The sequence below is a fragment of the Styela clava genome, chromosome 1 (assembly GCF_964204865.1).
Source record: "Styela clava chromosome 1, kaStyClav1.hap1.2, whole genome shotgun sequence".
In the NCBI taxonomy this organism is placed as follows: domain Eukaryota; kingdom Metazoa; phylum Chordata; class Ascidiacea; order Stolidobranchia; family Styelidae; genus Styela; species Styela clava.
This window is the reverse complement of record NC_135250.1, coordinates 8,314,938-8,337,497: the sequence shown is the minus strand read 5'-3', so window position 1 is coordinate 8,337,497 and position 22,560 is coordinate 8,314,938. Positions and strand designations below refer to the sequence as shown.

Below are 22,560 nucleotides of genomic sequence, written 5' to 3'. Positions count from 1 at the left end.
TAACATCCGAAATGAAATAGATTCGCCAATATAAATTACTACCTGAATAATAAACACACCGCTTTTTGTCATATACCGGTACCTTCCAAAAATATTTCTATTTAAAAAAAATTTGTAAAGGCGCATAAACCTGTAATTTACAGAGTTGAAAAAATAAACTCGACTGCATCTATTCGCAGCACAAAACAAATTCTGAGCTAATAATACTTTAAACGGTCTGCATCTTTCTGGTCCTACGACGCACTTTGGCATCGTGTTTAAAAGGCTTCAGAACACATAATGTGGATCTGACGAGAGATATTCTATCTGAAGACATCGCGTTGGCATCGATTAAAACGCAGACCTCGCTAAGATGAAATTGTAATAGAACATCAACCATATCGTATGTCTAAAAAGCTGTCGTCTGCCGCGCGCTTTCAAATATTTAGGCCCAAGAGCTTTGTGCTATAGAAATATTAAGCGTGGACACTGGCAAAATGTAGTGCATTTCAAACTCAAACCTGTATTTCTTTGTAACGTTTTAACTAGGTGATAGCTGAAAGGTACGGTAGTTATCATAAGAAGTCTAGGTCAGACGAAACGTCACAGAAAGACATTTGTGTCGATGTACGCAAAACTGAATCGCATAGAATTGTCATCCATACTCCTGCTACAGCATACTTGTATTGCGCACATACTGATTCACCAGCAAATAGATTTAGGATAGAAGTTAGTCTTGCGTAACTCCGACTGATAATTTCTACCTATTTGCCTAGAAATCGCTGAAATATACGCTTTTTTGAAAAACTGAAAGAAACTGGATAAAAAACGCATAATTTGAAAAAAAAATATCCTGAATTATTACGAACTTATGCAATGCCACGTTAGCGCTTCTTCACACAATATGGAGTACCCAAAGCAGCGATAATTAAAGCGAGTTAACGCGTTCCCTCATTACACAAATCTGTGATTATTGGTGACATAAAGCGCCGCAAGCCGCGTTCTAATCGATATTGGACATTGCTTAGCCAGTGGTCAGTCAATGTCAGATTAGCGATGTAAAATCGAACGAAACAATGTGATCCTTAATACTGGACAATAAGCAATCGGTCACCTATCAATCAATAAATAAAAGTAAAGAGAAGCGAGTGAAAGAGAGCATGGCCATATATGAGGCTAAGATCTCCAAGGATATGTCAACAGCCCATGTTTTATTTATAGATTTATATCATGTTGACTATGATCATGAGAACAGAATATATTGCATATCGATAACAAATTTGGTAAATTTAGTAAAATTTGGTGTATCTCCATAAATTTTTTTTCGCGAGAAATTATCCAAAATCAGCTTAATCACTGAAAAGCCCTGTGTTTTATTCCGCCTGGCTCGTTTTTAGAGAAAAATCTAGTTTGTGCAGGAGCTCAAATCATAAACTGAACTTCACTCCTCCATGTAAGAAATTGATAACTCCGCGATCATTCTAAACCCAGTAACCCCATTATTGACTGCTTGCACAGCGCCTTGGTGAGAGCAAAATGTGAGAAACCGCATAAACTGTCATAAAACACTGGAGTCACTACCTAAAAAGACAAGTACTAGACTTATTCCTCTATTTGTACAGTAGCCTGCAAAGTAGTAGAATTCCTTAAACATTTCATACAAACTTTGTGACAAAAACACTAATTAAATCTTACTTGTAAAATAATCTCTTTGTAACCGAATAACAGGTAGTTTATATTTTTAAACAAACGATGACCAAATAGCCAATAGGTCAAAACGGTATTCGCTCTGATGCCCCGGGCTTATATACCTACTCAAAAACCCGTATATATTTATGCGACCGGTAACCTTGTTTTAGATTCTCTGGCCTTTCAATCAAGTAACGTTAATACCTGACGTAAACAAACGTCAAAACGTCAAGTTAATGATATAAACAAGCGTTTTCCAGGTATTTGCTTCTAATTCGATGGATTATAGAAGCAAGCCTACCATCTTCTCCCCCGAGTTTTATCATGGATTCGCTAATAACTTGTCAGAATCAAATGAAGTGAAAAGTGATGGATGAAATTTTTCAATTCTTAACTTAATGTGGAGCTTTAACAAGAAAGCCTACTAAAGGTTGGTAAATGGCCGCCCGCTATTACTGTTCCTCTCTTTCTATTTCTGCCCATGTCTGTTAGTGGGTCCGTATGCACTGGTAATCAAGAATTAAAACGACTATATTGAGAAGGTGTTGCACCATACTTTTAGAAATTGTATCCTGTAACGTTTTATCTGACCAAAGTCAGACTATCACAGACAAGCAGTTTACAACAACGATTAATTTTGAAGCATTTGCCTTTTAATGGCGATGCTGGGATAAAAAAAGCCTGTCTTTCTATCTTACCGTTATAACTAACTATTCCGTAATAATTCTTAACCGGTGATGGTAATCTACGTGGCACAGGGTGAGAACATCGTTCAGGTAGTTCGACTAAAATCACTAAAATTACTGAAATCAGCGAATCGCAATAGCTGGTGACTTTTGAAGTACTTTTTGATCCCGTTATTCTCAAAACATAATTGTAAAAATCGGATCATGCCTGAGATAACAATGACCACACATTTATAGAGTATGATTATCCACGTACCACACGCGGTCATTTATAGAAAGAGGTAGTTAACATTTTTGAAGTACCTTATCGCGATTGCTGTTATTAATACATGTTCTCAACTCTTTTTCTATAATTCCTTTATACTTAGGCAGACGCGGAATCGTCTATGCAAACACAATGCGTACTTAAGCGAGCTTCGAAAGGCCATTTTCTAGAGGTAAAAAGGCTACTTATGAATTGTGAAACGATCGTATTATGTTATTCGTCATATCTCCAACTATACAAAATGTAAACTGAACGCGACAAGCATTGATAAAGCATACCTTCTAACAAGAAAATCCAATTTATGTTTGATTTATCTATGAACTTCCCATATAAACCAATGAAAGATTACATTTACAAATTTCTTCTCACACCTGGCTTTTTAATCCTTTCCTAGAGTCAAGTGGTATTTGATGTTATACTAACTAAATCAATTACACTCGTTACAATGACAGACACCATTTAGGGAGATTTTAAATCAGAGAGTTTTTGATGATATAGGTAGATTTTAACAACTTTAATTTCTAAAAATTTCTAACGACACACCCATCAAGACAAAACAAAAACTGAATTTTTCATTAACTTTCATGCATATTTCATCCATCTAAATTTTCATCGTTCGAGTGTGCTTCAGGTTGCTCAACTTAAAACTGTAACAACCGAATCATCAAACACCCTTCGCAGACTGAATATGCATTTGGAAACCTTACTGTTTCGTCTATCCTAAAGACACTTGGCCACAAATAGCCGGCGTTATTAACGACTATTACATATATCCCAAACTTGATGGCGAATATTTTATACAAAGCACGTGACGTCACACAAAAATTGTCATCCGCAAAAATCTAGACATCCAAATACTGTAATAACAACGGCGCCACGGATTTTGTTCTACAAAATGACTGATATAAATATAGTCCTAAAATCCGTAGCTTAAGTCCAAGGCTTCAAAGGGCCTACGCGTTCTAACAAGTGTAATAAAAAAAACAATATTACAAAGTATGATGATACACCTTTATGAAAATCGGTTCTTCTCGAATGTTGTTACCTACAACAGAGAGTTCCATTAAAGGATTACTAAGACTGGCATGCGAAATCGTTTGGAAAACCCGCTTAAGCCTATGTTGACCGCAAATTTTGAAGCGGAAAATTGGAAAGGATCTTTATTTTAAATTGAAGAAAAGCGATTTTTGACGGATGGACTTAAAATACAATTAAAGAAGAGAAAGAGTTTAATGAAATTGGAAAAGAAAATATTGGCCTGCGCGGTTAATTAGATTGAACTGACTGTAACTCAATAGCGGATGTTGATGAATGTCAAAAGAATGATGCCAGTATTACAGAAAGAAACCCAAATTTATTGCCAAGGATTATAGTGAATCCTTGTAGCATGAGTTGTCAATATTCATGCGCAAATTATGTAAAGTTCTCCAAATTTAAGCAATAATGGCAAGGCCGAGGCGGATCTATCTTGCTCGGGTCCAGATTGAGAGTGAATTGAGTAATAACCCAATTTTAAATATCATTCTCAACTATCAAGTATCAAAAAATGGTAAATTTAGTCAAGTTTGGTGTATCAATATCAAGTAAACAGATAATCTGCAACGTTTTTGACGATATTCAAAAAACTTATTTTTCCAATACTTGAGAATGTCGAATTTTCTATCTAAAACTGTCCCTTACAACTATGACTTAAAAGGCACAAAGTGATATTTCATAAACTTCTTAGTGAAGACATTTGAAAGTCGTAATTTTTTAGGTAGCACAAATTCAACCAGCTGAGTCGTAGATACACCCGCTAGTTAATATATCTCATTCTTCTTGGACTATCCAAAGACGCTCTCCTTGCAAATCTGTCCTATCCTACCACTCCATTGAAGTAAAATGCTGACTATCTACCTGCACAGCCCCTATAATTTTCGCAAGAAGAAAAAACCACCACACTTGAGCTAGTATTGACCCTATTCACACGAAACGTTAAATAGACACAACCTTTAGATATACAACAACGTGCTCTAGACTGATGGCGCCTGACAGAATAACTGATGAATTAATTTGATTCCGATTATGCAGAACAAAAATGTACAGTGTGAAATTCGTTATCGCGTGAATTTTAATTAGCTCTTTTTTGAGTGCATATAGAATATGCTTCCACCAAACATGATCGGTCGGTATATTGTTCCTTTAGAGTGGATTATCATTACCCCATGCTTGATGTATTAAAATCGATTTTACATAAAATACAATGACTTATAATTACGCGAATCGGAAATAAATAAATTATGACATTATTGCCGGATTAAAGTTTATAATACTTAGGTGAGAACGATGGCCCCTTGTGCAAAGGAAAATTGCATTCAAACAGAAATATTAATATAGGAAGCGCAAACGAGTGTTTTTATACTATTTCCTTGTTGTTTGAATGACTGTTGCCAGAATTAGGGACTTGTAATTCAGAATTTGAAATCGAATGGAATTTTTCTTAAAATTGCGTCAAATGTGCGAGCCAAAAGTTTAAATTCTGACTTCGAATACGGAGAAATGGTAAAAAAATATTAATAAAATATTGTTCATAAAATACAGTTTCAAATATATATGTCCGAAAGATGATTTCAACACGAATCCCAAATTTTCTTAGTCTTAGTTTGGTAAACAATTCGAACCGTGAAAGAGAACACGGTACACTTCAACTATTCAAAGACTTTTACCGCATGTTGTACGGCTTTTTACATATATATGTAATCCAATTTCTCATTTACGATGAATATAACGATTCTTATTTTTGCTTTAATATATTTGATTATATTTACATTGGGCCAGTTGTGCATTGTGCAACATTTCGTGTCATATTTCGAAGCAGTCAATTTCTAAGAAACAATTTCCCAACTCGATAAACAATCGTAATCTACAGAGGAAATATTTTGTAAACGGAGGAAGCCGAGGGTGCTAAACGGACGCACTGTATCAAATTTTATAGGTCAACAGAAGATATTTGGTTACTAAGCGAGTGTGGCGAATAAAAAGGGTGACCCGTAAGCTATATGCAGTAATATAAGAAGTGTTAATCTGCATTTTAAACAGACTTCTTGAAAGAACCACCCAACCCGGTATGAGCCGGCGCTCCAGAAATGTGTGTACCAATATGGAGGTAACTAATTTTTTGGCCTACTTTACAGCGATATTGAGCTACCATAAGCCAATAATATCAACACATGTTCATCACAGTGCGCTTGTGGAAATTGAATAAGAAAAAACTAGGGCCAGTGAGTGATAGAGCCCCAATTATAATTCTACGCAGAGGGAAAACTGAAGCAAAATATTTCTTTTGAATATCAATTGAAAGAATTATTTAGAATTGACATATTATACGCACAGCACTAAATTGGTGTCATGGAAAAATGAATAAGCTTTGATTCACTTTTTGATTTTGATATAGGAATACATTGGTATTGCATTGCTTAACTCTTCATATTGCGTAACAGTGTAATTCGTACGATTATTAAATAAATTGAGAATAGTTCGGGAGGCCAACTTGCAAATTGATATTGATGTAATGATATTTATTTTCAATAATATATTAGTCCAATTATCTACACTACAACTTAAAAATTGACTCGACAGTCAGTCTTAATTATGGCTTGAATAATATAAATATCAATTTTTCGATTGGCGTTCAAGAGTGTTTACCTTGATCAAACTGAAGTTTTTATAAAGTCAGCAAAACATCAAAACATTCAATATTTTAATTACAAGTTGGAATGCGTATTGTGGAAAATTAACCATAATTATGGGAACATTAGATTTAATCCGCGTGTAAACACACCGACATAATTACTAAATGACATGTAATTAATGTCGAATTTAAATTGCGAGCTATTAAAATGTTTGAAATTCGGAAAAGTTGGCATATTCTGTTGTCATTCATAAATAACACAGTCCCCAAACACACTTTCTTTGAAACAAATACTGTGAGTTTCCAGTTGAAATATACGTATTTTTACAGTACTTCCGAACTAAAATATGAATTTAATATTGACATGAAAGACGACCCCACTTGACGCTTAGCCAAGGTTGCGTAAATTATAAAAATACAGACTCAAACGGATATATTTATATTTTGTAATTATAGGGCAATGCAAAAATATCATATTTAACAGTCAACTACACATATAATATAATAAAAATGTATACTCCTGCTACAGCATAACATACCTTGTGCATCGCAAATTGATCCTCTATATCGCATAGACTAATATCAGCGGTGTCAAAACATATCGGCCATAAAACGTCGTATTAATAATTGTATGCAAGAAATCTACTTGCATAACCTAATTTGAAATTAAAATTAGGTCCGTACTTATATACACAACTATACCGCCGCAGTAAAATCAAATTTGCTCAAGTCCCCTTTTTTTTAGAAATGCACATTTTTTTTCATCCGCCATTAAGGGCCAGGGAAAATCTTTTGGTCTGGGTTTCAGAGCCGTACCTGTTTTAGTTTTAATTTGGGGTAGTGCCCTATGTCCATTTTAGGTTTGGGTGTGGATATCTGAAATTTACAAAATTGGGATTTTCACGAAATTAAAATGTGGCATAAACTAATGTGGTTCCAATCGAACTTCGTTGAAAAAAGCTTGATCGCGATTTCTAAAATTAGAAAATTCGGATGAGCAATCGAGCTTGGTTGAACAATTCAAATATTCTTTTCCTGGAACAATTTAAGAACTATGACATCGGGCGTGTGAAAAATTTTCGCGAAGACAAAGGTGGTTGTATAAATATTATCCTCGATTAAAGTGTCAAAGAGGCTAAACGTCAAAAACAATATTTTTTTTCAATATTTTTGTGAGGACAATTTCCATCTACTACTTAAGAAAATAAATAAGAACATATTAGCTCATGTTGAATTTTTAATATCTTCTAGACACTAGAAATATGGGCTAAATATCGTTCATACTTGAACGACTATGATTCATTATGCACACGGCTGGTACTGTCGTGATAACTGAAAAGTATAATAACAGGCGAATCAATTTATAAAGCGTGTTGCATTTCAAAGCAAAATTTTCCTATCTTGTTACATGTGAATAATATCAATGCTATATGAAATTTGCGGATACAGTTTCAAATTAATGTATTTCTTATGCGGTTGATATAATATTTAGTAAGAACTGACCTAAATTTTGGGTTATAAATATTTCAATTTCATAACTTTGGAATTTTTTTTTTGAATAAAGCTGTTTTGAAGATAATTTACTGAAATCGAGGTCACGCACACTCACTCCAATAATAAAGTTGCTGATCTCTGAGCAAAGTTAAAGTCCATATATGAAAACTAAAAAGCTACTCAAACTGAAGATTTATGCTGCTGCATATTATGATATAGTAGCTTGTAAAACGTGAACACCTTCTGAAACGACCAGATCAATTTTTATTAATAATTCCCATGGCATAGCACAACAAAATCACCACATTCATATTATAAATGAAAAGTTTAAGATGGTTACAGATATTTTATTCAATGTAATTTGAAATACCCATGATTTTATAATGAAGTCTGGGAAACCAAACAGCTATGCGAGATTTTGTACGACATTGTTCAGGCAAATTCAAGACTACATGCATGTTACCTTGCTTAATAAATATAAGTTGAAAATCGTTTGTGACACAAATTGGCTTTTGTGGTTATTTTGTACATCGTGAAGCGTAAAATTGTAAAGCATATTGCAAAATTTCACGCTCAACATGTTATAACGTTAGCTTATTATTACGACAAGCGTTCATAATTTTAGGCGAAAATTGGTCGCCACAAAAAGAGAAATCGATAACTTATGCAATAAAACGAACAAATTAGTACCCATGTTACTTGCTGGCTATGGGAATAATACAATACGGAGTCGCATTCTTGAAATCAGAAAATACAAACTTGATCACTAAGGGAGTGGGTTCGAAAAAAATAGAGGACACGGCTGGCAACAAAAATCCATAAAAATTAGTCTAATAGATTGACAAACTTGATGACATTTTTGCCAACAAATGTTGTTTTTGCTTTTTAAGATTATTCCGGATTTGAATGCTTTTAAAGTTTGATGTCAATCAATAAATGCAAATATTCAAAATAAGTTAAAACTATTTTCGTGTTACCGAAAATTTTCGAAGTGCATGTAAGCCATTAAAAGTAACCTTAACCTCAATAACCTGCAAGAATGAACGCAAGATAGCTTGCACTTGAAGTCAAGTTCGCAAAGAGTTGTTTTCAAAATAATTCCAGAAGGAAGTTTATTTTTTAAAGGTTGGCAGAGTTGGCACTATTATGTGCCCTGGACGGTTCTGCAATCCGGGTAAAAATTAGCAAAGACAAAGCTAAAAGTTGTTGCCAAAAGACATGCATGTTTTTATTTGGAATATTCAGTTTATGAGCCCATTCGTGTACATACTTATGCGGTTTTTATTAAGTTCGCTTTTAAATATTACGGCTTGGGTGATTTTTTACAACTCGCAACAATACCAACTTCGCCACTTTGCCACTATGAATGAAAATCTTATGAATACTACACATTTACGTATTATTCGGTCTTCCTGCTGTCATGTGATCAAAAACATGCTCCAAAAACATCTTTTACCAGAGGTCAGTTGCCACATTTAAGCCCGTATACTGAAACCGTTATTTGATTAGATTTTATTGCACTGTCTGAGGTAGACTTTTACACATTAAAAAGACTTTAATTTTAAAAAATAAAACCGCAAATGTGTAGTGAATGACAGGAGTACATGGAATAGTGGCAGTTTTATTTGTGAGGTCTAATTCAAGGCGGTAATTTGGTCGTACAAATACAAATCCATTTGGTAATTTAGGCAGTGGGCACCTTAGGGAAATCGAAATCGCCTTTGTGTTTTCAATGCATAAATAATGCAAACTATCAAATTTGACTTGTACAAGCATAGGCATGGGGAAATGAGCCCCCAAAATAGCAAAATAATACACACATCTTGTTTGGTCAATGATAAATTACTGCATAAAAATTCGGTAGCCCAAACATAAATTCGATTTTATCTTGAATTTTTTGCGCTACCTGCACATCTATAATTCATACAGTCTAACGATAAATTAACTATAATAAATTCACACCAGATCGTGTTTTGACCAAGTATAAATCAAACATAAGTTCAAGTCTTAGTTAAATAATCCTTACACATGGCGCATTTTTGAAATTTTATAAACAAAAAAAATAAAGGGTGTTTTGCATTTGGAGGACTACCAAATGCACTGTATTGATTTTTTAATTCCCATATTTATATTATTAATTTCTAATTAATTTAAAGCAGACTAATTGAATACTTTTGACAAATTTCAATATCACAATAAAGTTTAATTCAATAAAGAAACCTGTTTCATTCGAAAAATAATGAAAAATCGAAAAAAAAACTCCAGTATTATCTTTAAATTTTTTTTCAAAAATTTCTCAGAATTCACGCTTTATTTCTCAATAATAGTTACACTTCCCCTAATTTTAATTTTGTACGCCTGTCCCCGGCCCGTAAGAAGTATCAGAGAGAAATAAGTAAATGAGAATTGTATGTCAAAATCGACTTTTTCGGTTTATACTATTTATCAATAACATGTATGCAGTATAACAATGCCAAATCTACAATATAAAATCGTAAAAAATCAAATTTTAATCGATTGTTTAATTTCAACCCATTTTTAGTTTAGAAACCACATTCTAATAAAATAATCGAATTCAATTCAAGGTTACTATTGTATGGGTTTAACGCGTCAGTAGTTTTCTCTCGCAATGCTTTTTGTGGTACTGATGATCAGAAAGAGCTAGGCTCGGCAAGCTTAATCAACCAGTTGCACGTAATGAGCTACCATTTTTGAAAGGACCAGAATGTTTCATATTCGGCATTGCCTATCAAATCTATCACCCTCTTGGTGCTGTCGTAGACTGCAACACCCACACATATAGTGATCCAAGAATAGAATCTAGGACTTCTAGGTCATTCGGAACAGAGAAAATAGAAAACTCTTCTGCAAAACGTCCTAGCTTGAAGAAAATTCAAGTGTTATTGAAATTTTAAATCAATTTACTGTATTTTCATAAAAGAAATTAAGAAATTAATCATTTTTGTTTCTGGTGTTATCCTGTAGTTAGGCACAAGAATGTAAACAACTACTATGCCCTAGCGCCCACGATGTGTCATTTCTGATTTGTAAAGCGATTTTAAAGTGTTTTTAAGCATTGTAACATATTGGTAGCGCACAAGTAAGCGTTGAGATTTTATCGAGGGTACGTCCTCAGCTTTCTCTAAACGTTACTTGTAACGATTTCGGGCCATTCAATTCTTTTGTTAGCAAGCCCTTAGCTCGTTACATCTTTAAGTACAGCGCGAGGAAATACAAAGGGATATAAAAGAGCTCAAATTCCCATTGGGTCACTTTTAAAAAAAGCGGAGATAAATAAGGAACACGACAGAAGCGTTTAAGATGTACTGTATGGTAATTATTCCCTATCTGTTTGCATAAGCAGCTTGATAGCGCGGGGGTTGGCCAACGGACGGCCAAATGGGATCAGTGTTTTCTACATTGGTCTTTGATCGAAAGATATTTTTAAAATCAAACAACAAACATCAAAATCCATATTCTAGAACAGTATTCGTTCTTATTGATCTTCCATATCCTTATTTGTCTCACAGGCAAAAATAAGTAATCGCATTGCCCTAAAAATATCCAAAATACAAAACAGTCGTCTTCGCCGTTACGGAAACCGTATGTACTTATATTCTTTATATTTCATTACTATTGAATAATGTTCTAATAATGATGCGCAATACATTGTTCTGTTCCCGATGGGAAATCGTTATTAGACAGCTTAGATGTGGGATATTGACTATTACATACACGCAATATATTGCAGCGTCTACGAACTCCATCGGAGCAAGTGAGTGTACGTCGATAATTGTGAATATGTAAATTTGGGTTCTATTGACATATTAATCTGTTTTAAGTAGTGGTTTGAAAAATAGTGAACGAAAAGCTTTAAACAATGACGCAATTTTAAATTATCACATGGAATTTATAGTTAACGCCCCAATGTGATGGGTCGTCCGTGAAAATAAGCATTCAGTCAACATATAGCGGGTGGGTCAACTTGGATTGGGCTAAACTTGAATCCGATCTCGTTTCCGACTGAAGTAAGAATTTCAAATAGGTAAACATATGTTTTACCCTTGACATGCTTCTGAAAGTCAATTTTATTGATTGAATCACACGCAGTGCGGACGTTAGCAAAAGTTAGTGATGAAACTGAAATAGCACTCGCTATCAAAAGGGCACCAGTGTGTTCTGTTAGTACCAGGATACTTTGGTATTATAAAGCGTCGTACCATTTAGCAATTGTACAAAACAGTTTGGAAATCTTGTAATCTGACTTTTCTTTTATTAATTAGGTTATACGCAATATGTAATTTAAATGATTAAGGTTTTATTCATGTTTTTGTGAATACTTCAGAGGGGTGATTGAATCATTATCATTTAGGACACATAAGAAATGAAATATGAGTTTTGTACTATGTCTATAGTCTCCAATTTTTTTTTATGTTTCACCGCAAAGGATATCAGTAGCCGTTAACAACTTGTCACCCGCTGGAAAAATAATTCGCTGAGAAGGCGTCGATGTTTATATAATTTACTGTCAAGCGTCTCGTCCATTCTCTCCTGAATGAATACCGTTTCGAAATATTATATAAATGAATGAATACCGTTTCGAAATATTATATAAAATAAGCAGAAAATAAAAATAAACACAAATTCAAAACAATATAACTTGAAACTGTCTAACAATTCAATTCACAACTCGATTGATTTTACATCGAGCGTAACAATAAAAATATCGCCAACTTACGAAAATTTTTATCCCCACCTAAACGTAGACCGAAGATATTCCACGATTATACACCCAATTTATCCAAGGCACATTTAAGGCTATTAGTGCGTACATGTTTCACATAAAGCGACAATAAAATTGTCTTGGACACATTCCCAAGCAATTGTGTTCAACTCGTCCATCATCGTTTCTAGGACGATTTCGGGGTCAATTTGTAAAGTCGGAATCTGTCTCTTAGACACAGAAGTCTTAAAGTGAAACCGACTAAGTCCGATACTGTCACGATCCGAGTCCAAAATCATGGCCCAGATAACTATCTATATGTCAACACGCAAAAAGTAGATACGCTATCAGTTTACTCAGATGGAGTCTATCACATCTGTAATGAGATGCGATCGAATGTAATTGAATTTAAGGAAAATGACCAATTAGTCGCTCGCTATAAAATCGCCACCAATTCAATTTGAATTGAACACGAAAATAATTTTTTAATCACCCAAATCATCAAGTCCGAAACTTAGATGGTCAAATGTGTCGAAATAGATTATCTAAAACTGACGGATTGTCTTATTTGAACTTTTTAATTTAATTCAGGACTCCAGGAATCCAAACTTTTGCGGTTTTAAGCTGGTTCCGGTTTACTATTCTGTTTTCGTGCCGAGTTTTCTCAAAAATGAGCTCCATTTGCATCCATGGGTACGAGGAAACAAAATTGTTTCCCAGTGCATTTCAAAATTACGACAAAATAGGGTAAGAACGCCAAATGTTTCAATCTTTGCTCGGAATTTTAATCTAAATGGGCAATTTACAATGGACAGTTTTCTATGTGGTATTTTTTGAATTTCGAAAATTTAAAATGTAGAAACAAAAGCTATGCCAGTACGTTGAAAATTCCAATGGCTTAAAATTAAACGAGCAGTATTAGAGTCTGTGGGCGACCGAAGCAGATGTTGAATTTTAAGTAGATTGAGTAATGAGTGAAACAGCTGAATACACACGATAAATATACGGTTGAATAATCGACAAGATGATGTGACTTCTGTCAGCATAAATCATTTTTTCACTGAGCATAAATTAAGGCACGTTCACCCAATATGATATCACATAATCGTAAAGGTATTTTAGATCACCCCTAATTCTAGTTACTTAACGTGAAGTAAACTTGTATATGGTCCAGTCGTCCAGAATCTAATCAATCATGCAAGCTATCTTTGGGGTTAGAAATTCCCAAGTAGAAATACTTTTGAGTCACTATTTCATACAATAAAACGGCTCCAAAGATAATAATGCTATTTCTTTGGTTCCGTTATTTCAATCTTCAGACCTAATTGGGAGATTAACAAAATTTCTGGAGTGTGCTACTCTTGGCTTTGTATGTTTGAGTTTGGGAAGAATCAAGTCTTTGAAGAACATAAACACAACATGCAGCTCATCTTGAGGATTAGTCTATATATAGTGATTAAATCTTCATATATGTCAAAGTGACGATTTTTAGAGAGAACTATTAGTGAATCTTTCAAATCGCCCTTTGCTTATTTTTTTCGATTGGTCCGTCACGCCTAAAATATATCTTTTGAAAATCATTTTTAATTAAGAGAGGTGGAACAATATCAGACACGGACCAATGATAGCAAATTCTTTGTTATATCAAAATATGCAACACCTGTTTGTGTTTTTTATTAAACGCTTGTTGTCATATCACGTCTCTTTGAAGCGAAGCCGAACTCGGGCTCTTAGAACAGTCAACAAAAACAAGTTAAAATTCCGCGCTAAACGACCGAATCAATATCACAGGTTGGAAATATAGGGAAAGGGCTCGAACGCGAATTGTAAAGGAGCAAGTGTTTTATAATGTAAGAAAGCAATTCTCAAATATATCGACATGAAGGCTAAACGACTAATATGACTATACTGTAATCTTGACAGGATTTCACTAAGTGATGAATGCACTGTACCGAATGTCATATGAAGGTGATTCCTTGAATTAATAAAATCCAGCACAATTTGGTACGCAATATCGCATACCGTTTGAATCAGAGAAGATTTAAAACCTAAACCTAGAATTAAAGTAAAAACCTTCTAGTTGCTTCTTCTATATTTAAATGCAAGTAAAAGCTTACATGTATGCTGCTAGCATTTTGGCCATTTGTTTGATATTTCTGAAGACTAAACACGAACGAGAACTAAAATAAAACGATCACGATTTCTCCTTTCACGTATGAGTGGAACGTGAGCGCTGAACCCTGAATCTCTAGACGGGTGGGGGTGAATACCGGAGGTCACGGGGTCAAGATTCTTTTGGGTATGATGATATGCAAACGGGGGCAGTCAAACAAAGGGTATCAATACCTAATGAAGTGTCAAAGGCGGAATCGCTAAGAAAGTGCCAGGTATGAGAACTTTATATAAAATTAAACACGGATCATCGTCAAAACATACATATGTTCCATAAAACATGCTTGATTGAATATAGGATAAGCCTTTGTTCCAGACAGACAATAATATTACGATGAGTCAACGTCAACGTTACGCATCCGTGCAGACTCAAAGACCCATAAGGGCGGTACAGATACAATAAAATTGTTACACCAATATTGTGTATTGTGACTAAATGTTCCAAAACCGTTCCAATTGGACTGTAATTTGCTAAAAAAAATGGAAATTTTCTCCAAGACTAGCCGATTCATACACTTTAAATTTACATTAACACGGAATAAGAATTTAGAAATCTACATTTTTGTCGAATCGTAAAATTATTTGCATTAGATCATAGCCCAATCACTTTATCATATTTAGGTTTATATAAATTATTGCATGTTCATTTTCCTAATATTCCGCGTGATCCGCCTTTTTCGTCCTGGTATTTACATCAGTGTTGCTAAACAACGGTGGCCAACTCGACTCAAGTAAAACAGTGAAGATGCATGAGTCACGTGTTAAACAAAGGCAAATCAGTCTTTGTAAGTTGATATATTTGGAATTAGTTCGTGAAACGAAGTACTATAAACCGATAATTGGACACGTCATCGGCATTTCCCGGTGTGCGGAAACATTAACAAGGATCGAGGATTAAACCTTAATAAATTACATCAAAAATCAAAATCATGCACCATAGTGAATATTTTAAAAGCGTTTGGCAACTTATTGGAGTTATTTTTCCTTCACAACTATATTTTCGGTTTGGATCTATATTATTTTCGAGGTTTTCACACCATTACTCAAAACAAGGCTCTTTACAAGCAGTTAATGAAGATCGGTATTGATTTTGAATGGGCAAGTTCTATCAGAAGTCTTACACACTATGTGATATGGCGGGCGTGATTATACCACTCATCCACGGACCAACATCGAAATATTTAACGTGCAACAATGTAAAGAATTTTAGGTGAGTGAATGTGAGTATAAACACTTTTGGGTAAGTGATTGTGAGATTCAGTACTAACAAATTTCCAAAAAAAAACATGCGTTTGTTTGTATCTAACCCTTTAAGAATTGTATGTAGGATTCGTCTTCAAAAACCTGGCAACGCCCAATTCGATCACAGCACTTCCAATATGCATCCTAATATACTATCCATATCGGAATCTTCACATAACCCCAATTTAGACCTCACAATGAGGGACGAGAAATTTTGGCAATATGTTGCGGTGAAGAAGTCTTCATTAGCCTTAGTAGTAAATTTGATTACGCTGACGCCTTTCCCGACGCGTGCGTCCCCAAATCGGATTATTGGTAAAATGCGCATCTTCGCAGCGAGTGAGTTGTCTGGCTTTAAAATGGAACTTGCTTATGCATTCCGATCTAATATTAAAACAGGCCATGTGTGACGAATGTCAAAATTATAGTATTTACCCTTGGCCAGTGCTAGCTTATCCCATGCTTATACCAGTAAAGCATGAAAAATATTGCTCCTTGTCGATATTAATTTTATTCAAAATTGCAGATATTATCGATAACGATATTTCCAAATAATTATGACGTCATAAATTTGATGACGTCACTTTGCAAGTCATGTAAACGACGATTTACAAAATTCAGATGTCACAACTCATCACTCGAATAGCAAGCTTTTTACATGGTTATGAACACACTTGTACAGTTATGTATCAGCAGCTTGAACATGTATCCAAATTTTAAAAATCTCCAGAAAGGATAAAATTGTCGAGCCTCTGCCGACATTGATACATCTTTTTCCATTTTATGCTAATATATTCGATACCGATTCTGACGACACATATATCGAATATTAATTTCTCCAAGCACACAGTCAATTTCCAGACGGAATTTCCAATTGACGTAAGATTATATGACAATGTTCACTGATCCAGAATTTACAATTTCCCTTCGATAAACCGCAAATAAAATACACAACACTTTTACCACATTCGAAAAAAAGATTCATTTATAATTTACTGACAAGGCTGGCTCAGTGATAAAACGTTGATTTCTGTCACGATGAATTATATTTGTTCAAATATCATTTTAGTATGTGAGAATGTGCCAACATAACAATATTCTCCATAAATGCAGGAGATGGGTACGCCCCTCCTATGATACGGTAGACACCATAAGTCCAAACAGGAAATTGGCAACTTGTATGGCATGTTGTCTATTATTCCGTTTACATAGGATAAGCCCCAATTTATTTTAGTAATATATGTGAAATATTGCATGAAGGGTATAATGGAGAACAGGTAATGTGCGCGATCACGATTTCTGTACTTTTCCAAAAACATATTTCAGATCAAGCTTTGTGCGTATGAATGCAACACAGCAAAAATCTTTGTATAAAATTTCTGTTTACATGGACGGACAGGCTCATATACCCGTGTATTTTTTCGTTCTCTATAAAACTACGCATGTGTGATAATCGCAGTATCTGCGCATTCGACCAGAAAAAATGAAGACAAATGATCTGTCCAATATGTTGACTAAGCGTAGCGCTGGACAATGAAAGCAGGGGCTATTCTAATTTTTTTTAACCCCTAATTTGGAGTGTTATCAGTGAACAAAAATGTCACAGCTAAAAAGTTGTTAGAGAAAAACTAGACATAAATCTGTAGGAGTTCATTAAAGCGAAGCATAACGGTTGATAACAGTTTCGCCAACCTATCTTTGTTTCGTCGTTACTTATGTGAAAATTTTAGGTTTAAATTTTGTTACTAGGTAGATATATATTTCTATAACATTCTATTTGAAGAACAACATTTCTAAATAATGGGTCATACAGAGTTATGTCCTACAAAAGAATATCGAAATGGCTCTATGTTGCATCAAAAGTAATTTTAAGTTTAAAAAGCATGTTCAAGGTAGCCCACACGATAAGTAATTAAAGGTACAGAACAATTTGGTAACAAGCTACACACTTGTGATAAAAAATTGCTTAATCCTTGTCATTTTGGTGAAATTGTCTCTTCGTGTGATGTGTGATATATATGTCAAAGTAAACTATCGCTCATAGGCAAAGAAAATATTTTATTTCTGAAAGTACAACTCAATACGCTTATATAATTTTGAGGTCGCGCTTTTTACATTCGCAATTGATGGTATTTTGGGAAAGTATCCAATGTTACGGTACAAGATTATTGAAAGTCAACTCGCGTGAAAAATTAACGCTCATCAGGCAAACCCATTCCAAATTTATCCAAGTGTGGCACACCCATAAAAATGTATCAAAATCAATTCCCCACACTTGATTTCACATGCAACGCCATTCGAAAAACTTTGTTAAAATGAATCATATTTTCAGGCGCGTTAAAACAACAATAATTTCAGTGGGGTTCAACCCATGCCCCCGTAAAGCCGCCGGAATGAAGACCTGCCTTATAATGTGACGAATGGGAACGAAAAAATTGTCAAAAATGTCACGCAGACGACCCTTTCAACCTCGTCTTATCTTATCTGTTACCTTATCTACAAGCAATACCGAGAAGGACTCGATTGAGATCTTGGATTAGATTAGTATGGTTCAAGTGTGGATGTAAGTGAAGCTTAGCCCCCAGAGAGTCGTTTTGAATTTATAGAGTAAAAATAAAATGCAATTTTTGCATCAGCTATCAATCTGGATTATAAGTTTCATATTTATTGCCCTAGATCCAGTATTAGTTTCAAATATCCTAGCTTAGAGAATGGAAAAGTATTGAATTAATATACTATTAAGGAATCTGATACAGAACGCGGGAAAAGAATAGGGTATTTGCCTATATCAATCGCCTTGTGCATTAAGAATCCCAAAATGTATATTTTGTTAGTTTTTAAATGAAATTTGTCCATAAATAATATTTAATGTGATACTTCAACATATAAACGATTGATTCGTCGCTTCCGAAGATCTGAAAATTTTTTAATATCAAAAGGTAAAGTTGAAAGACTTACAGAATGGGACACATTCGTACATAACGTTGAGATATTTCTTCGTCCCCGGACATGGATCTTGAAACACGCCGTCACCGACCTTAAAATCGCACGTTGTGTTTCCATTGCATCTAAAAATTAAGAGGAATATAATATAAGACTATGTTCGTTTAGTAACACGTAATAGTAGGCACCAAAATATTATTTTATAAAATTGTGCAGCGATATAAGTACATTACATCACGATGCCCGTATAATAGCTATAGAAAAGAGATTTTGAATTACTCTGCAGCGCCATACAGCGATTGATGAAAATAATTTACAGTACTTTCCATTTGCCGTATAAAAACAAGAGACAAAAAATCACAAAAATTGTGCTTTAAACAATGGGTTCAAAGTATAAGCATATAAAGTAGAATTGATTAGATTCAATTCATCCACAAAAGATTCCATTTCAACATTTAATAGAATTATATCGACTGTTATACCGTTATCAGTGAAACGAATTGTAATTATAAATTTCAGAAATTAGTATTAAAATGACGCTCTGATAATAGTCTTCACAAAATATACAACGGAAGTGACAAATACGTTTCTACCGTAGTACCCAAATAACATCAATTATTGAAGTTTTGTGGTAATGAGGAACCTGTTCAACGGCGATCATGGATAACTGCTGCGATTCGAATACGATTAAATGAAAGCTAAACCCTAAGGACTGACGTAAATCATCTATAAATCAAGTTCTATAAAAAATGATCTGATCTTTGGCCGCTATTGCAGAGTTAGATGAATCACAATATTACCGTTCTGCCAGGCGCAAGGTGGCGTTAGACAGTAATATTTTTTAGCAAACGAAAGTTGATAACCACAGCCAATCAGTTTGTGTGTATGATTTATAAAAGCAAATATGCTTATCACTCAACATGAGCTGGCTTCCGGCAACAGACAAACAAAAATTGTAGCTGAGATAAATGGGGAAACACAGCAAAGCAAATTTCTTTGGTTAAATTTTGCTTCAAGGATTCAATTTAAAACAAATGGAATTGGACAAAAATGGCCACAACGTGGATACTATAGGCCTAAATGTTTATTAATATAATTTCAGTTATAACATATATTAAATGAAGTGTATCACTGAGGCACACTTTTCAGCTTTTCAAAATTTTTATGAAAAATAACTTTGTCAGTCCTTGATACATTTATCACGTTTTTTTTCATTTAGGACATTTGAACACATTAGTAAAAGAACGAGCCTCATTGATTGGCAATACACGTAATATGGTGTAGCTGCCCAAAAATGTACCGTAACCTGCCGACAAATATGGGGGCAAATATGCGCCGTACGGCGGAGGCCATTCAGATGGCGATTGGGACCATATAACCATACCTATACTCAACTTTAATATGTAATAGGCTAATAGCTATTTGATGTGTTTGCGATGGTTCCATTACATTTGAACCCACGTACATTTGAACCCATGACAATTGCACCTGTATGCTATTGCACCTATGGATTTTTTTTTGTTTCACGGATAGTTAAACCCATACTAACCCTAACCCATGGGTTTTAGCACCCGCATATAGATTGAACCCGTGGATATACGCATGGGTTCAAATGTACATGGGTTCAAATGTACGGTCACCGTTTGCGATTACCCGGCAACAATATCAAGCGGGCGCAAATTCCAATAATTGGGTACTACAGTTGTAAGGCTATTTGATCACACCATTTTAGAAAATGCTTGTTGAGGGATGAAAACAATATGGTAAAACCATTTCGGGTTCAACAGCTTCAAAGTATGTCAAGATACGATCTAAATTTTTGAAATTCAACTCTCGAACGCACCCAGTCGCTGAATTCATATTTCATGAAACAGCTTTAGCTTAAGCGCTTCTGGTTACCACAATAATCTATGCGACGACGTTCACGGATTGTTACGGGGTCTCAAAACTGAATGGTAATTTGTTATCCCGCAAGCAGGGCGTGTTCTATGTTGACATTAAACTTCGGGAGTACTTCTAAATTGATTTTTCTGATGTAAAACACTGTGATAAAGCCCCTGTTAAGACTTATTGTTCCTTTGAAACTAGAGTCTGATGCTTGGACAAGTTACGTTTGCAATGGCCATAAATAAGTAATGAATTGTCTGTTTCATAGCATGACAACGACCTTTAGACACCACGAAACTCTCGCGCATTTCAACAAAAGACAAAAACAGTTGCGACATTAAAAAATAGTCCAGTGGGCTATTCAAATCGGGATACAACATATTGACAAACGATTGGGGATCACTTTGGTTCCGATATTAGGCGTCGAATTAGATACAATTTAGATGATTGCAAAATTAATTACACACGGAAATCTTTTTTTATGTGGGATTCCTATAATCCGCTTATATCACTTTATCTCGGCGAGGCAAATTAATCAAAATTTCCAAAGTGTATTTTTCTGTAGTTTTGGGATTAGAGACGCGACGAAATAAATAAACTACCCGCTGTGGTGAAATTATACATTTTTTGACAGTCACATCTAGGGAATTTCAACTAAGAAATGAATATTGATTCGGTGAGTTTTTTTATTTATTCAGAATTGCACCACGCGAGATTGGACTAGGACGAGTAAAAAATAATAATGAGATTTAGGAAATTTCGTCTGTCAGATTGGACGAAAAAATACAAACCTAAAAAATAATATTAGATTTTAAATACAAAAACAATCTGAGAAAATGCAGTTGGCATTTTCTAAATTAAAATATTTATATTTATCCTTGTTTAGTCCGAAAAGTATTGGCAATATTTTGCAGAAGTAATATATTTCCAGAGCTTATATTATTATTAAAATAATAATAAAACACTCGAGAATTTTTGCATTTTGCCATTCCCAAGCACTCCCAAGCACAGCCGAGATTCGTCCAATTTGATTACTCTTAAGATATTATGATTTGTCTTACGTTTAAAAGCTCTTTTACTACGTACTAACAATGAATTCGAATCAATAAGTCGCAGTTATAGAGCCATTACTAGTAAAATTCGTAATGATTTGTCAGCTTGTGCCAATAAACCTAAATAAGACGTCAATTCTTCGCAATATTACTTTGAAAAGTAAGCACTTTAATGTCAATAAAACGATGCAAATTTGAGCGATGACTTAAGTCTTATATCATTTCATCTACCTATTTCATTTTCCCTACCCTTGTATCAGGTATTTAAAGTTTCCTTTTTTTCTGAAATTTCCCATGATACTAGTGAAAAATTAGAATACATACCAAGTTTAAGAGATTTAAATTCGGTATAAATTATAGAGGATTTGACCGAAAAACGAATCCGTATGGTAGAATCGAAATAGGGATTAGCTGCAAAGTAAAATTTGAAATACCAAACTATTAGACTACAAAATCTATTGACTAAAAAGTTTATTTTTGAAATCGCTGGCCATGATGATTTGATTTATATTCCACTATCCGCTGATATTGAATAATTTCTTCAGTATAGTATACAGTTTAGATTAATTAGTGATGAGTTTTTTGGTATATCGCTTTCCATAATGCCGTCTAAAACGTTAATCGCTTAGCTCGTATGTAAAATAAATTTTCCTCAAATGTAATTAGATTAAGCTTAAAATCGCATAATGAGACATTAAAATTATTGCAGATTTCAGTATCCGGGTTAAATTATCAATTTCATGACGCATTCTACCCGG

At 34.3% G+C, this 22,560-nt stretch overlaps 1 protein-coding gene across 3 annotated transcripts in view; it reads right to left on the bottom strand.

The window, feature by feature from the left end:
• The window catches only part of LOC120338676 (adhesion G protein-coupled receptor L2-like), a 60,827-nt gene that overhangs the window by 19,995 nt on the left and 18,272 nt on the right, over positions 1-22,560 (bottom strand). For all 3 annotated transcript variants that reach the window (XM_078118568.1, XM_039406583.2, XM_039406592.2), the window contains exon 4: positions 18,879-18,988. In XM_078118568.1, the coding sequence (XP_077974694.1) occupies positions 18,879-18,988 (110 nt within the window). The remainder of the gene's footprint in view (positions 1-18,878; positions 18,989-22,560) is intronic.